Raw genomic sequence first — 16,810 nt, 5'->3', positions numbered from 1 at the left:
CAATGATTAAGGTGTTATATATAATAAAACAATATATATAATTATTTAAAATAATATTTTGATTTAAATTATTAATATTTTCCTACTTAACAATTTACTTAATGTATATTTTAATAACATTTTTAATCAATATTTACATTTTAATCCTAATTAAAAAACAAAACATGCTTATTATATAATTAATAACAATAGTATATTTATAGCATTTGATTACCATAACAATTTTTATTAATCAAAATATTATTTATTACAGGACAAATGACACTAACTTCTTTAAAGTTTTGCAAAAATATATGAATCTCCTTAGAGGTTTCAAAGATCCCACCAACCTCTCCTAAAGTTTCAAATATTTCACAAACTTCTCTTGACATTTGATTCTTAGGATGGTTATACCCCTCAAAAAGTTTTTTTTTTTTGTTTTTTGTTTTTTTGACAAATATAAGAGAAGGATTGTGCCATTAGTAAAATCCAATTTGAACTGAACCAAAATTTGATTAACCAATTTATTTAGTTTAATTCTAGTTAATTATTCTAACAGTTTTCGATTATTGGTTCGGTTTCAATTTATATTTTCATTAACTGACAATTATCCAAACTGAACCGATATATGTGTTTTTCTTAACAACATGTATTATTTATATTATATATTAGTGTATAACAATATACAATATGTCTTTTCAAGTTACAAACTAGTATGCACATATTAAATCAAAACCAAAGTAAAATATTTATTTTTATTTTTAAAAAGTTATAATAGTTTGAAAATCAGTTTAGATATGATAGTCTAACCAAACCGAACTGTTAGTTAATCAAAAGGTTCAAATCAATTTCGATTTACAAAAACAGCAAATCGAAACTTTCAATTTGGTTCAAGTAACCGAACCGTGGACACTCCTAAATGTCAATGCCTTTTATCCTTAATCAAATTTAATGCTAATTGAAAATATATAAGATTCTTGTTTAATTAATATTTTTAATTAATGTTAAAATTTTTATAGTATTTATTTTAATCAATGTGTTTAACTAACATTAAAACATTTTTTATTGTGTAAAATAACACATGATTACTATTTAATTAACATTAATCTTGTTATTATCATATTAATTTTTATCAATTAGATAAATACTTTTAATTTAAAATAATATTGTTCTTGTTTTCAGTTTGTGTTTGTACCATTTTTGTACGCTTCCTTATAGAATGATGATAGTTACCTAGTTAGGAAAATCGTCCAAAAGGAGATATGAATAAAATTTACTTTGATGAGATGTTATCTCGGATCAAAATAGTGAACCACTTACAATATTGCAAGAGTTTATCAACATATTAAGATGTAGGAAAAAAAAAATGATAATATATTTTTCTTTTTTCATATTCTATTTTTTTTAATTATAAGCTAGAAATCTTAGGAATATTTTTCTTTGATTCACAGCATATGGTAAATAATAATAATAATGTAATTCTTTCTTTATCCCTTCCCTCATGAAAATACATTCATGGTCAAAAGTAGGCCTCATACATAATTTGTTGGCTCCGTAAAAAATCCCAGTCAAAGGAGCTGACAGAATCGTTAGGGTTTATGAAGATAAACTCAAAAACATTTTCTTTCCCTCCGAACAAACAAAACAATAAAGAAAGAATGAGAAAAGTGGAATTGTTGTTTTTTTTTTAATAATAAATAATAAAATTGCTGACCGTAACAATTTAACCTCTACTGTTTCCGGATTTCACTGGGCGTCGAGTGACGGACGCCGCCTTTCACATCGCCATCCCCTCTCCTCGCCCCCCTCAAATTCCCATTCCGTCCTTCCCCGTAACGCCACTTTCGCTTCTCATAGGAGGGTATTTTGGTATTTTCACCAAAATCCTAAATCCACTCATCGTTTGTGAATTGTGACCGCCTCTGTGTGTCTCTCTTTCTCTCTCCTATCGTCTCCGTGCGTCCCGAGGAGAGAGAGAGAGAGAGCTAAAAGCCGTAGTAGAAAGTAGAAACGTCTCCCTCGGAGCGAACCAACCCGTTTGGGTCTCCATTCAATCTTGTCCGTCCGTTCCCCACCATCGAACGGTCCTCTCCACTCCCCCCACCAGTGGTTACTCATTCCCTCCATCCAGTGGTTTCTCCCCCCATAAACCCTAGAACCTTCACCTCCGCCCGCCCCCGCAGTCTCCCTCCCTCTCGCTTCTCTCTCCTCGCTCAACAAGAATTGCGTGACTGCTTCTGAACCTTCTTGTACCTTCGATCGCACTGTAGGAGGCGAACGCCCGACGAAGAAATGTCAGATCGAGTAGTCGAAATCCTTTCGTTTCGATTCCATCGATAGAAACCTTAGACTGGATTCATTCCGAACATTCAATTCTCTCTCTCAATCAATCTTTCTGGCTCTCTTCTCTTTGCGGTTGATGAATTTCTTTGTTTTACCTTGGTGACTTCTGTTTCGTTTTGTTTTTCTCCGCGCGAGTCGGGATTTCTCGATGGCCAATTCGTCGGAGATCTTTTGTGCAGTGGATTTTTATACCATTTGCTAGTCCGGGTCGGAGCCGAGGTGGCGCGAATTTTGCGATTGAGCCTGAATCCGAGTCCGAGTTTGAGTCTGAGTCTGGGTCTCACTCGGTGAGTCGGGGTTCGGGTCTGGAACTCAGCGAGCTAGTCGGAGGAGGAGTGCGTCGTGGGTGGGTGCCTTTGCCTTGTGGTGACGTGACGGCGATGCCGTCGGTTGGGATGAGACGATCAACGAGGGTTTTGGTGGTGAAGGGTGCAGACGGAGCCAGGGTTTTGAGGTCGGGAAGGCGGTTGTGGCCGGAGTCCGATGCGGAGAAGCTCGAGAGAGTCGCCATTGACGACGAAGATGAATGGTTGCGGGTAGTTCAGGGGTCTGAGGACGGCGATGGCGTTCCCAATTGCAAGGTTAATGGATGGAAGCAAGGTGTTACTGCGATGGACGTTGACGCCGTGGTTGGGGGACCTGAATCTGTGATCACCATGCCCAGTTCGTTGGACGACGATGATGGTGCAAATAGAATGTGGGGGTTTGTGTATCGAAGAAAAAGGAAGATGTCGGGTTGGAAAAGTTGTGATGCTTCGGAAAAGAAGAAGAGGGCTCTGGAAGACAGGATGTACGGGAGGTACTACGTGCGGAGACAGCGAAGAGAGAGCAATATTGGAAGCTTTGCGGCTGATGACGTCTCCTGTGTTGTGCGTAGGCGTCATAATGCTATGCTTACTGTTGTGGTTGATTCATCTTGTAGTAGAGCTTCTTGGTTGGTGCCATTTTTGAGTGCTGTTTTGGGGCATATGACGCGGGTCAGGTTAAGGTTGAGGAAGCTTTCCGCGTTCTTGATGTCCACGCCGATTTGTGAGGTTTTCTCTTCATATGGCATTCATTTCTTGCTGGTAGGTCTTCGTCTTTTCTTTTCTTAGCATTTTGCATTTGTGTCTTCACAGTTTCTGATTTGGGTCTGGGCCATTTGATTGCGGCATGAGAATGAAGCTTTTTTGATTTTGTTGAAGTGTACTCAACTAAACTGCAGGGAACCTGGGGGAAAAAAACACAGGAAGGAGTACACTAGAGAGTTTATTTTGTTCCTTTATTTTCTAGGTAAATGCATGAGAAATGAGATTGATTCCATTTTGTTGGTGCCTAAACACCCCATTAGTGTTGTATTTATTATCTTGCATATATTTGATCTCCTTTTAATATTTTATTTAATAGGCCTATTATTTTTGCATCTATTTGATCTCCTTTTCATATTTTAATTTGCTTTCAGGATCCTTCGCCCAACAGCTTTGGAATCTGCACAATCTTTGGGGCGAGTTGTTTTGTACCATTGTTTTCTGTAGATTTCTCTGCAGTTCCTCAATGTTTTTTGTACATGCAAATAAATATGCTTCTTAAGTCCCGGTATTTTCCATCTCTTTCTGCAACATGCTCCTTGGATGGCGTGGGAGCAGAGGGCGACATAGATACCAATGATGATAACCTTTCTTGCATCACCTCTGTTAGGGACCTTTGTGGAAGCAAAACCATGCCTGATGTAAATGCTGATTCTGCCAATATGGGTGTATTGAGCCCGATTGGTGTAACTCCTAAATTACCTCCCCGAAATGCACAGCGAAGGAATGGTTTTAATTCTAGTATCCAGACCAGGAGACGTTCCCGAAGGAGGTCAACAAGAGGTAGAAATTCTTCATTCGTGAGCATAAATAAAGCTAATGGAGCTTTAGTTCCTAGTTCTTTCAGCACCAGAAGGGATGGCATCTCCTTCTCTTTGACGGCATCTAATCGTGAGCCTAGGAGTTCATTTCGTCGGAGTTCCACAGCAAACATCAAAGAATTGAAGTCTACCGTGGTTGGAGTAAGGGAGGATATAGACTTGATGTGCTGCTCTGCGAATATATTGGTTTCTGAACCAGACAGGTGTTACCGTGAGGTAGGGGCCAAGATTATGCTGGAGTTCTCTGCTTCACTACAGTGGGTTATTGCAGTTAAGAGCGATGGATCATTGAGATATAGCCATGTTGCACAAAAAGTTATGAGGCCATCTACTTCCAACCGCTTCACCCATTCCACAATATGGACAGGGGAAGATGGTTGGAAGCTAGAGTTTCCCAATCGGCAGGACTGGTTGATTTTCAGGGAACTTTATAAGGAATGTAGTGCTCGCAATATGCAGGCTCCTGCAGCCAAGATTATCCCTGTACCTGGGGTAAGGGAGGTATCAGACTACGAGGATAGCTACAGTGTCTCTTTCTTCCGACCTGATTCATACATACACTTGAATGATGATGAGGTGTCGAGATCCATGGCCAAGAGGACTGCAAATTATGATATGGATTCTGAAGATGATGAATGGCTTAACAAGTTCAATAATGAGAAGTGTGCAGAGAATGAGCTTCGTGATCGCGTGTCAGAGGAAACTTTCGAGTTAATGGTTGATGCATTTGAGAAAGCTCAGTTCTGTAGTCCAGATGATTACTCTGATGAGAAAGCAGCTGTCAATCTTTGCCTGGAATTGGCTAAAAGAGAAGTAGTAGAAGCTGTGTATAATTATTGGATGAGAAGACGGAAGCAGAAACGCTCCGCACTGGTTAAGGTTTTCCAGGTAAAAGTGCAACACTTAAGAAATCCAATTTTGTACTGCTGTTTTTGTATGCTAGTCATACATAATTGTGGAATTGCACCTCCAATGGATTCTGTTTATGGATTATGTTGCTCTTCATTTGTTAGATATGCATAATGAGAAATCCTCAAAAGACAGTTGTCAAAATTTATAGATGTTGATCATTCAGTCATGCTTGCATGTGTATTGCTGATTGTATTTTTGATGAAATTTACTAGTTTAATCGAGTTATTGACATTGTTAATTCGGGAATGGATATTCTGGAAATTGTCTTTCTATTATCATGCTAAAGACGTGTGGGACATGACTGATATATATTAGTTGTCTAGTTGATGCACTTGGAATGCACCATTCGAGGGAATGTGCAAGTTGCCTAGTCTTAGGACTTGACAGTGTGACCTCAGTTAAATGGGGAGGAGAGATGTCCTCACTTGTTCTCGTCAGGAATTTTTATACTGGATGTTGAATTATTCGGATGATGGCTTGTGTGGTTGTCTTGTTGATTGAATATAACAACTAATTCCACGTATCATTGAGTATGAAGGTCGCTTGTCTTCATGAATTCATTATTGTTGGAATTGATATTTCATGACTATGAATGGCTCCTGAAAACCTCTTGAGTGTTCATGACAGCCGGATTGAATGTGTACTTATTGACTGACTCTGTCGAGGGAGAGCCTCGACAAGTGCCACGCAGTCCGTTAATTGAGTTTAACGTGGGACTGTGACACGTAGCGCAAGCCTAGCCTTGGGTGGCAGGCATTAAAATGACGAAGAAAAAGAAGATTGCATCATGGATGTTCATGCATGAAGGAGATTGTTTCTTGCTTTGCCCTTGTTTGTGAATATTATTAATATACTTGAACTCATGCAAATGACCTCTCTACCCCTCTATTTTTCTGATTGGGTTATCTGACTGAAGTTGGGTGTGGATGACTTTTGCTTTTTGAAACAGGGTCATCAGACGAGGAAAGCTCAGACTCTCCCAAAGCCTGTTTTACGTAGGAGAAGAACATTCAAACGGTTGGCAAGCCAACCTGGAAGAGGCAAACAATGGAGTGTCTTGCAAGGTATTTCTGTCTCTCTCCAGACACTGCTTCTTTTGAATGAAACAAGATTTGGATTTTAGAAAGTTGATTTACGACCTTCCTAAACTTCAATGCTTGCATCTCTTAGTTTAATGAAAAGGGTCTAGAAAGTGAATCTGCAAGTTTCTACTAGGCTAAAATGCTTCATCTCATAATTTCAAATGGATGTGGCAGCCATAGCAGCTGAGCGAGATGCTCCCAGAGATGCTTTGGAAGAACATAATGCCATGCATAGGGTTGAAGAAGCTAAAGCTGCTGCAAACAGATCAGTGGAGCAAGCTGTAGCCAAGCGAAGGAGAGCTCAGATTCTGATGGAGATTGCGGATTTGGCAGCTTACAAAGCCACCAAGGCACTTAGAATTGCGGATGCGGCCCGAATTGGTGCATCCCCGGATGCTTCTGCTGCCTGTTTTCTTGAGTAAAGGGTGTAGGTCTTGCCGGATGCTGCTACCGTGGAATTGAAATGCCCCAAACTGGTAATTACAGGAGTAATGCTGTGGGCGAGGACGACATTTTGAGGGGGGAAAGCAATGTAATTTTGTAGATATTTGATTGAATGTACATTATGTATCATTGTCACCTCACACCCAACGCTGCGCATAAAGAGGGGGTGGAAAAGATTCACTTCATTTCGTCCAGAACAACGAAGAATATGAAAAAGGAAAAAAGAGAGATGGTATAGTGGGTTTTTAGAGTAATATGCCGCTGCTCTGATGTAACTCGTGGATTACTCTAGAAATTTTTTTTTTCCCTTTTGGGCAGTGATTGGTTATATTAGTGGACTGACGTGCCTGGATGTTGTACTGGATAGGCTTAAGAGAAATTGTGTTTTTATATAATCAAATATTGTTGAAAATAAAAGTTTGTACTCTTAAATATATTTTTTGGAAAAATGGTTTATTCATTCGTTTGAGAATATGTCAGCAGAAAACATCGGTCTTCAATGAATCAATTTCATGAAATGGATACCATACTTATTCCTTTTTTACGTAATTAAACGCTTTATATATACATTATTATGAAATTTTCTTTGACATTTGCCGTCTCACTATGATGCAGAAAATATAGTCCGATGTCAATAAAATTTTGAAGTTTGTTTAGGAATATATTTTGAGCTACTTTAAAGGGCACTAGGAACCAGTTTTAAAGATGGATTAATCATGAATTGGCGGCGTGACTTTTGTTGGTTAATTGCAAAATAATTAAACAGTTTTTCATGCTATAATAACTTTTTATTTGATACATATTTTACGAAAATAAAATAAAAAATGACAATCCTCAAGATGCCGCCGTTTGAAAATATAAATTTTGAACCTTAAATTTGAATTTAAATAAATTTTAATATAATTTTATATTACATTTATCTAAATAGATTAGAATCAGTAAGACTTGTAATATTCAGATATTACACACATAATCCACTGCCATGTACGCTCCACCCGATTCATGCATGCATAATGTCTCTTCATTTTATTTGTTCATGAAATTAATTTATTTCTTTAATTCTTAATAATTCTACTAAAAGCTCCCTGTTGCACCAAACATCTTAAGATTTTATACATTATTGATTAAAACAGAGAAGAGAAACCCACTCACCACAAGCGAATTTGGCATCCAAACCCATATGGTGGTGGAGATTAATGAAAATGGGTTAGAAGCCACACCACACTTCACACTCGTAAATCTATATTTACACAATCACAAACTTATTTAAATTCAGGACCATTTTCACAGAAAAGAAGAGAGAGAAGAGGGAAGGAGTGGGAGGGTATCAAAGATGTAACATAGTCAGACCCTTAAATCATGCCTGCGAACAGAAGCCTCTCACTCAGGTTTCACAGGCGCATCCGCAATGTCCTGAATCTCCTTCTTGCTCTTGATCAAACACCTCCTCCTGGTTTCAGAATCAACTTCATCCAAGTCCTCTGCAATCCCCATGTACCCATATAGAACACACTCTTCCATGCTGTACCCCTCCAATGCTGCTGCTCCTCTACTCTTGCTGCTTCTGCCATTTCTTGAAGATACGTTCTCAAAATCTGCTCTCCCATGCTTAATCTCGGCGAAATGGTTATGAAGTCTTTCTGCAGTTTGCAGTCCAGTAAATGTACCCAGGAACTTCACCACCAAAACACTTTTGTTCGCAGAATTCCCAAGGCACACTTTGATTCTTCCCCCAATAAAACCTTTGCCTGCCAATCACATAAATGACCAAAACATATTAAAACAACAAATGAGCAACTTGTCACTTGATATGTCAATTATCTTTTAACTTATTTAATGACTATCCTGAATATTGTAGATAATTCCCAACTTGTGCAAGTTACTAAAATCTCTTTGAGCAACATATAAAACAGAACATGTAAGTTCATCACATACGTCTAAGATAAGCCTCGAGCGCTTCAATGGTGATGACCTTCTCATCTGAATTATTTTTCATGGTGGAATTGTCATGGACAATAATCACCGGAGGCCAGAGAATAAGGTCTTCCTTCTGAGCCAAAGCTTCAGCACTGGACATCCGCTGGGGCACCCAGGTTATAGTGTCAGACTCCACAACACTGTTCCACCCCATTAACACGCAGATTGCCTTGTGAAGACCCAAGTGCTGTGCTCTCAATCCAGTCTTGTGAGACATAAAAGCATGCGTAGCCAAGCGTTGGGTGTCCAGGAACTCCTTTGATAGGCTGGGAGAACAGATGTATATTAACAGCGCTTATTTACACAAAAACATAAGGAAAAGGGGAAACTTATCCATGGTACTGCAGCTTCTGACCTACAACTATTTTAGCAGTTATTATCTAAAAATTAAACCTCTGGAATCACACAGTTTAAGAATGTTTATCTAAAAATTTCAATTAGAAGGGGAAAGGGAAAAAAAAAAAAAAATCTTGCTCAGAGAGAGTTCTTTGATGGAGATAAAACTGAAGTTTATTTGATGCATATAATGAACTGTAAAGCCAATAAGCTGCACAACCTACCGACTGAAGCTAAAGCTGGCAGTTGGCCAGGTCTGGAACTGCCCAGGCCCCCAACCCTACCATTACCAGGGTTCATTCAACCTACCGCCAACAGCTCAAACACCAATACTTGAACCATAGATCTCAAGAATTAATTATTTGGAAAACAATATTCAACATTCTGATAAGAACAAAGATTTGGTGAGAGCACCATCATTTATACAAATGCCTGATGCATATTATTGAACAGATGAGCAAATTAAATGAGATGGAATGGAAATAGTTATGTCTCTTGATTTTACTGATTCTGATTTCTGTAAAACACCATGCACCATATTGCCTCTTTGTTATTTTCCATAACTGATTTAGTTTATAAATTTTGATCATGTAGACATGTACAATAAAAGACACCTACCTCTGGTCCTCCACTGCATCATGTTCCATACTACCTAGATTTTGCAATCTTGTTCTTGTTCCAAATACCATAATGATCCCTTGTCATGTCAAATTGAGGTGAGAGGAAAGGGGGTGAGATAGGGAAGAGAGAATGCAGAGATGGTGGTAAAAACACTCAGTTACCCTTTGAATTCAAATTCCTAATAAACGACTTGTTTGTACAGGGCAACAATCATTCTAATTTAAAGAAAATACTAAAAACAAGAGAATTTACATACTTGTAATATGCACATATTTTACCAACAAAACCCCACATAAACAGAAGTCTAAGTAATTATTTACACTTAAACATTTTAGTTTTGGAGCCAACAAGCCCTTAAACCTTTTTTTTTTTTTTTCGGTGGGATCAGCCTCTAAACAGGGTCAAGTTGATCCATCCAATGGCCTCCTCCCCCCTATATCAGTTCTTCTTTGATAGAAAGAACTTGACTAGAGCTAAGGAAGGCATAAAGAGTCCCATCAAAATAATTGGAATCATCTCATTGCATAAGAAAGGAACTGCGGTGTATTTCAGGTTTGTTGGTGGAAGATCTCAAGATGGCATTGGGTTGTACTTGTCAATGCAGAAGCATCATGCTTAATCCTCTTATCAAACAACCCATGGACACCCTAAAAGAATGTGATGAATATTGAGTGCAACAATGTCATACTGCACTGTCTACATGAAGGAACAAATCCTTAAAGTGAGCAAGCAATGGTAAGGAACCATCAAGCTGGTATTGTTCACCACAGCCTCCAAGTTCAACTTCTTCAGTGACAAACTACATTGTACAACCACCTAGATCAATAACCAACATGCAAAGTTGTTTCTAAAAAACTTAGTGGTTTAAAAATATTTGGTTCTCCTCCAATCTTCATCTCCTTCAACCATGCGAGAGAGAGAGTACAGGTCGAAGTACTAGATAATCTTCTCGTCCTACGCCATCATCTTCATCTTAGTCACTTGGATTGGGTTTCATCATTGTCATTACCTGGTTAGGACACTGCAGCTCAATGTCTAAAAAAATTTCGCATTTGAAACACTTAAGTTGGACGTTAGGAGTAGAATGTGATTGAGTATTCCATGTAGTAGCAGTCTGGCCTCCCATACCCATCAACTCAAACAGACTTTTCTTTCATGACCCCAACTAGTAACCTTCTCAAACAAAATTGTTGATGAAGGCTTTGCAGGATGACATTGTATATTCTCCTCTATTTAAGTGGTGGTGTAACTGCATCCCAAACTATAATGAGACAACAACCAGCAAGTTTGGATGCAATCACTAGCTTCAACTCATTCCTGTCCATAGCAATCATCACATCTTTCCATTCCATATCTGCTCAGATAACCAAAAGATAGTATCTACTAGAGCACAAACCTACTGTTTGCCTTCTTGCTTCTAAAAGAGCTGTAGATAAACACACTGCTGGTAGTTATGAGGGACAAACTGCTCTTGCAGTCTTGCATAGTTTGTTTCATCACATCCAATGTACTGAGCTCACTACTTCTGTTGTTTAATCAACCAAATTCAAGTTGTTCCTTTCATTAAGATTATCCAAATAATTTCAAGTTCCATTCATATCAAACCATTCAAACCACCAATAATTTTCTCAAGAATAGACCCAACTATCAAATTTATCCACAGGACAATATAAATAAATTATGAAATATCTAAATTGATTTCCTTCTTTAAATGATCAATTATCTTGGTGCCTCTTTAAAATATGAGAACCTACTGTGGTTGTACCAATTTTCAGTATGAAGACTAATGCAGAAGTGTACAGATTACTCACCATGCTGAAAAATTTTTTAGTGCTGCTTTCTTATAGTTATTTAAAATGAAGTCAGATTAGAGAAGAGCCACTGTGGGTGAAAAGAGTTTAAGGTATGTAAGGGAAATGAGTCAAATTTTCTGGAAAAAGATTGAATGTTTTGTTTTGGTTTGGTTTGTCACAGAGGAAAAAGATGAACGATAATGAAATTGGAACCTGGGTCCAAGTAACAAATCAAGTCAGGGCACACAATTCACAGTCTGTTTGCTGTCTGGACCAAAATGAAGGCATGGAAAGTCAGCTGATGTTGGAAGAGCTGGTAAGACTGAATAGGTGGCAGCAGCTAAGGTGAAAGAGTGGGCAGGTTAAACTGGGCAAAGGTAATCCTCTCTCTCTCTCTCTCACACACACACACAAACACACACACACACACACACACACACAGACAGAGAGTTTTGGGCTGGATCTCTTTTTCTTTTTTCGGGAGTTAGAACTTGCAATAAACGAAATGGCTGGGTTGGGTTTAAGGGATAAAAAGTACCTGGGTTTGGATGTGGCTTAGGTTGTGGATCTGGGTCTGGAAGGCAGAATTAACTCTGTTGGCACGCACAGCATCCGATGATGGGTTTCCGGCAAAGGTTTCCAAAGCTATGGTAGATCAGATGAGGGAGAATTTGATGGCACTTGGTGTTAACAAATTACCCCGGAAAAATGGGGAATAGAGAAGGGCACCTAGGACTGTGCAAGCAGTTGTTTCAGAGGTGGAAAGCCAAAAACCAAAACCGCAGACAAGGAACTGAGGAAGACAAATGAAAAAACTGCAGAGGATTAGAAGATGAGGAACTGAAGGTTGAAGAGGCTAGAGGGGTTTGGCTGTTCACAAGTGCAGGGCGGCAAGGCGCATTGGGGCAACCTAATTACAAACTGTAAAGGCTAAAGGGTTGGGGCCCTTGGGGTATTGGAGTTGGGCCATTGCCTGCTGGGCTTGGTCTGGGGGCATGGGCCTAGTTTATGCAGTAACAGTGGAGTGGAATTTCGATTTTCAGTACAACAGATTTTTGGGTTATAAAACATTATAAAACTGATAGTGAGACACCAAAAACTTCATGCAATGGAATTGATACTGCTAATTAATCCACACTCAAATAATATCCGAAACAAGTACATCTTTACCAAGATATTAGTTTCTAAAATCAAAAGGATAAAGATTGATTTCCACAATCAAAAGTTGATACGGATTTATCTAAGAATAAAAAAAAATGCCGTACCCACTGCACAAGGCTCCCACTTTGAATGGGGTCTGGGAGAGGTGGATGTCGGCAAGCCTTACCCCCATTTTTGGAGAGGCTGCTCCCAAGTCTCGAAAAAAATTTTAAGTGAAAGAAGAAGAACCGGACTATAGCAGTGATTAAGACTAATAAACTATTCAACCATAATGAAAGCAAACTCTCCATTGTCAGAAAGAATATCATGGAAAAGAAGACAGACCTTCTGCTACACACAATGCAAAACAAACTACCAGCTTTTCTCTGTCCTGTGTACAGCCTTCGAACAGCTGGGTTCTCATTCAACTTTTTAGAGAACTTCAGGAAGCATTTATGTGCCAACTGCTTAAACTCCTCAGACTCCTCAGGTGGTTCGGACTTGGCAGGAGTCTCCCATTCTTCTGTTGGCTCCATATCCTGTTCACATACATTCAAATGACGATCATCTTTGCTTCTTTTCCAAATGTTGTGATGTCTGTGAGGATCACTTCTTCTATCTAAATGGTATGAGTTATACCAGCTTCCAGAACCAGGTCTTGGATGACCCTTTATATATCTATTACCATGTTTATTTTCATGTAGTATCACATGTTCCAATTGATCTTGATATGACAACCAATCATCAGGTGAAGAATGTCTATGATGGCTGCTCATATCAAATGTTTTCTCAGCCTTTCTATGTTGCTTGTAATGAAAACCAACTCTTTGAGATGGAAATAGACCACCACCACCTTCATTAACCCACTCTTCACCTCTATCATCAAAATCACGGATCTCAGTGGGTGGTTTCCATTTACCTGACATAATACTTCTAGTATTATGTCTACTAATTTCTTCATCCATGTTGTACTTCCTTTTGAGAACCTGATCAGATGAATCACACAAGTCAAGTTCCTCCTCACAAAGTCTCCGTCTTACAGAGAAATTATGCATTTCTGCATCATATTTAGACATAGGTGAACCCTTTAATCTACCTTTCAGAAGCCCAGAACCTGAATCTCTTCCCATATCATGTTCGAATCTCAAATGTGAAATTTCCTGATCCCGCATTACACCAAAATGAGATGCATCGTGATCTCTGGACACTTTCATCCCAAACTTTCCATTAGTACCATCAAAATCCAAATACTCCCCACCTTGTCTTGATGCATATGATGCTCTGCTATCAAGTTGGCTTGTATTTGTCTCCTCATGGTCAAATAAGCTGCTTTTTCTCAATCTCAAATTTCTGTCAGAAACTTCAGCCTCATCAGTATTTTGTGTAAATTGGTCAATCATCCCTGATCTTACCAAATCTCTATGATCACAGTCCACTCGAACATGCGGAAGCAGCTTTTGGTAAGAGTCATTAGATGGATATCCAAAATCATCGCACTCTCTTCCCCCAAATCTGGAATACAGTTTGGAATATGATGACTGGTCACTCTGCCCAGCATCAGGGTGTCTTGCAGAGTCCAAACGTGATCTCTGGTCATGTTCATTAAAGCCTGAAATTTCTTTGAGTTTTCCAGTTGGATATTCATCTGGAGGTAAACGCAAGTGTTCGTGGTAAGAACCCATTAATTCACCCTGAAAGATCCTGGAAGAGATGCTCCCAACATCCTTTAACTGTGAGGTACTTCTAAAATCCTTAGCCAGAGATGCTGGCGCAAAAGGATGTGCCAAATAAAGCCTGGGTTCCTGTCCATCCTTTAAGGATTCGATAACAGATGAGTTTTCCAAATGTACGGGTTCCCGGTAAACGAAATTTTCATCCCTAAACCTGCCTATATTCAAATTCCCTGATGATGACAATAAGTCCCTGCTAATTTCTCTGTAGTTTGAAGATGGCTCAAAATCTGGATGCAACCTAACCGATCCTCGAACCACGCCATCTTCTAAGGTCACTGATTTCTGACCCCACAATTGATGCTGTTCAGGTACTGATAACCTACTGCCACTAAAATCTTTCTCCTTACCATTTCTAGGAAAACTATGATCAAAAGCATGACTAGCGTTTGCATCAGCACTTAGATTCATGGGCTCAGACAAATCATATCTCCGCCTAAATTCCAAAGGCGGAGAGTTCCCACTACTGTGCATAACCCACTCATCAATGAGAGGCCTTTCTCGCAGTTCCCCAACTGTCGGTGATCTAGATCGAACCTGATCGCTTCGACCTCGGCCCATGTGCCAACTATAATCCCTTCTTTCAACTGAAGAGCTCCTTGGATCTCCATCCAAAATCCGTCTTGAGCCCTCTGGTACCCTAGGAGGACTCAAACTATGGCGACGGGAGTGCAGAGACCGCTTATCTTGTGAATCGCTGCGGTAACTCGAAATCAAATAAGGGTCAGAACCCAAGTCATGTCTATGGTTCCTTAACTTACCCGATGAATATTGGGTCATGAATTCTTCATGTCTTCGAGATTTCATCGTTAATTAAACACAAAGATTACTAACAATTTCTATTTAACCTAAATTCTCAATTTGGGTCGTCAAAGGGAATTGCTCAGCCTCTGAGAATCGCAAAAACTCAAGATTAGAACGCGCGAAAGCGTTCAAGGACCCCAAAACACTAATCTGAGGAAACTCGAGAGAAATTTAACAGAAAGGCCAGCTCTAGAACAAAAATAAAAAAGGAAAAAAATAATAAAAAAGTATGAAAACACTGGTTCAGAAGACCCACAAAAGAAAACGGGCTCTACAATCCGCGAGGTGCACAGAGACAGATCTAAGAAAGTTTCAAACCTGTTTTCGGAGTGAGTTATGAAAACCCATGAAGAATCGCTGTGTATAAACACTATTCAGGTCCTCTCCTGGGTCGAAATACTGTTTATGAAGAGGTCTTTCGCAGGCATTTGTGGGTGACTCGATGATGAACAAGCAAAATCAAGAGTAAAGAGGAAAGTGGGGCGATAGTGCCGGTTGGTTGCTTTATGACCTTTACCACCACTCAATCACTCATATCACCCGCCGTGAGCGAGTGGCATCCGATTCCCATTCCTTACGGCGGGCGGACAACCAGATTTGAGGACCTCCGTTTATAGTTTCTCACTGTTTTGTTGATCTGAACCGTTCGACCGGGCGGATTATAGTTTCTCCCGGTTTTGAATTTTGATTGATCTGAACCGCCAATCAAGCTTATTATTATTATTATTATTATTATTATTATTATTATGACTTGAAACTATGGATCCATTCAGGTGACATCAAATCAAAGAGATGAAAATATTGCCGCTAATGAGGCATTCTGATAACTCACTCAGCAAAATCATAAGTGAAAAATCGAATCTAAAACTTTAGAGTCATCAAAACCCAACTTCGCCCTTACTTTACACTTATTTCAATCGTGTATTCTTTTATCTAATTTAAAATTGAGTTAATTATTTCTCGACTTAAATGCGTATATGAGGTTAATAAGAATTAAAGTAAGTTTGGCTAGTTAATTTGATTGAACAAATTAATATTTTTTGGATTCGAGCCAAGTATTCAAGTTTTGATCTGATCATCTGTTTTGTTGTTGTTAGGCTATATTCTATTTTTTTTTTATGGTGTTTTATACTCTAATTATATTTGTTTTAAAATATTGAAGCAAACATTACACATATATAATGTACTAACAATACTTTGACTTAAATTTACAAACACAAATACTTTCTATACATATATTTTTTTTATTAATATTATGTTTCTAAACATGAAGTTCAAGCATAGTATTGGAGGTTTGTTTGGTATCATTTATGTTTCTTTGTTTTTTTTTTCCTTTTTATACTGTGAAAAAAAAAACAATTTATGATCAGATGTTTATTTGAGTTATCAATTTTCTATTTCTATTGTTGATTTTTTTAACTATTTGCTAAAAACTTAAAACCAAAATTTATGAATTTAAATTATTTAGCAACTTGTCTTCCGAATATTTTAACATTCAAAATTATTATTTTTTTGAATTAAGTCATTCCGTTTATGCATACTTTCAAATTAAAATAAAAATAAAATGATCATATGAATTTAAAATATAATTAAAATAAAAACATTCATAAAGTTTAAAAAAAATTAAATCATAAGAATCATGGTGAATGATTTTATTATTTTTCAACTATCATGCACAATAAGATTGTCATTACAAAGTAATTTCAAAATATAATAATCAACTAAAATAATTGTAATTATTTTTATCATAGTTTTTAAAAA

The 16,810-nt window shown here is 38.2% G+C and overlaps 2 protein-coding genes across 2 annotated transcripts; one reads left to right on the top strand and one right to left on the bottom strand.

Annotated features, from left to right (window-relative positions):
* Window positions 1–1,915: 1,915 nt before the first annotated feature.
* Window positions 1,916–7,108, top strand: LOC131166271 (uncharacterized). The gene is made up of 4 exons (XM_058124670.1): window positions 1,916–3,389; window positions 3,764–5,098; window positions 6,072–6,186; window positions 6,379–7,108. The coding sequence occupies exons 1-4, from the start codon at window positions 2,703–2,705 to the stop codon at window positions 6,624–6,626; spliced, it is 2,385 nt and encodes a 794-aa protein (XP_057980653.1). The 5' UTR covers window positions 1,916–2,702; the 3' UTR covers window positions 6,627–7,108.
* A 628-nt stretch (window positions 7,109–7,736) lies between these two features.
* Window positions 7,737–15,683, bottom strand: LOC131165937 (uncharacterized). Its single transcript, XM_058124117.1, has 3 exons — window positions 12,861–15,683; window positions 8,584–8,891; window positions 7,737–8,396 (listed from the first exon to the last, which is right to left on the bottom strand). Exons 1-3 carry the CDS (start codon window positions 15,050–15,052, stop codon window positions 8,029–8,031), a joined length of 2,868 nt encoding a protein of 955 aa, XP_057980100.1. The 5' UTR covers window positions 15,053–15,683; the 3' UTR covers window positions 7,737–8,028.
* Window positions 15,684–16,810: the final 1,127 nt, after the last annotated feature.

The sequence above is a fragment of the Malania oleifera genome, chromosome 10 (assembly GCF_029873635.1).
Source record: "Malania oleifera isolate guangnan ecotype guangnan chromosome 10, ASM2987363v1, whole genome shotgun sequence".
Lineage (NCBI taxonomy): Eukaryota > Viridiplantae > Streptophyta > Magnoliopsida > Santalales > Ximeniaceae > Malania > Malania oleifera.
The sequence above is the reverse complement of the archived record's forward strand: the minus strand, read 5'-3'. Positions and strand labels throughout refer to the sequence as shown.

Coding starts and splice junctions, on each gene's coding strand:
- LOC131165937 (XM_058124117.1), bottom strand. CDS start 15,052: ATGAAATCTCGAAGACATGAAGAATTCATGACCCAATATTCATCGGGT. Junction 8,892..12,860: donor TGCATTGTGTGTAGCAGAAG/GTCTGTCTTCTT, acceptor CTGTTCTCCCAG/CCTATCAAAGGAGTTCCTGG. Junction 8,397..8,583: donor GCTCGAGGCTTATCTTAGAC/GTATGTGATGAA, acceptor TGTGATTGGCAG/GCAAAGGTTTTATTGGGGGA.
- LOC131166271 (XM_058124670.1), top strand. CDS start 2,703: ATGCCGTCGGTTGGGATGAGACGATCAACGAGGGTTTTGGTGGTGAAG. Junction 3,390..3,763: donor ATGGCATTCATTTCTTGCTG/GTAGGTCTTCGT, acceptor ATTTGCTTTCAG/GATCCTTCGCCCAACAGCTT. Junction 5,099..6,071: donor CACTGGTTAAGGTTTTCCAG/GTAAAAGTGCAA, acceptor TTTTTGAAACAG/GGTCATCAGACGAGGAAAGC.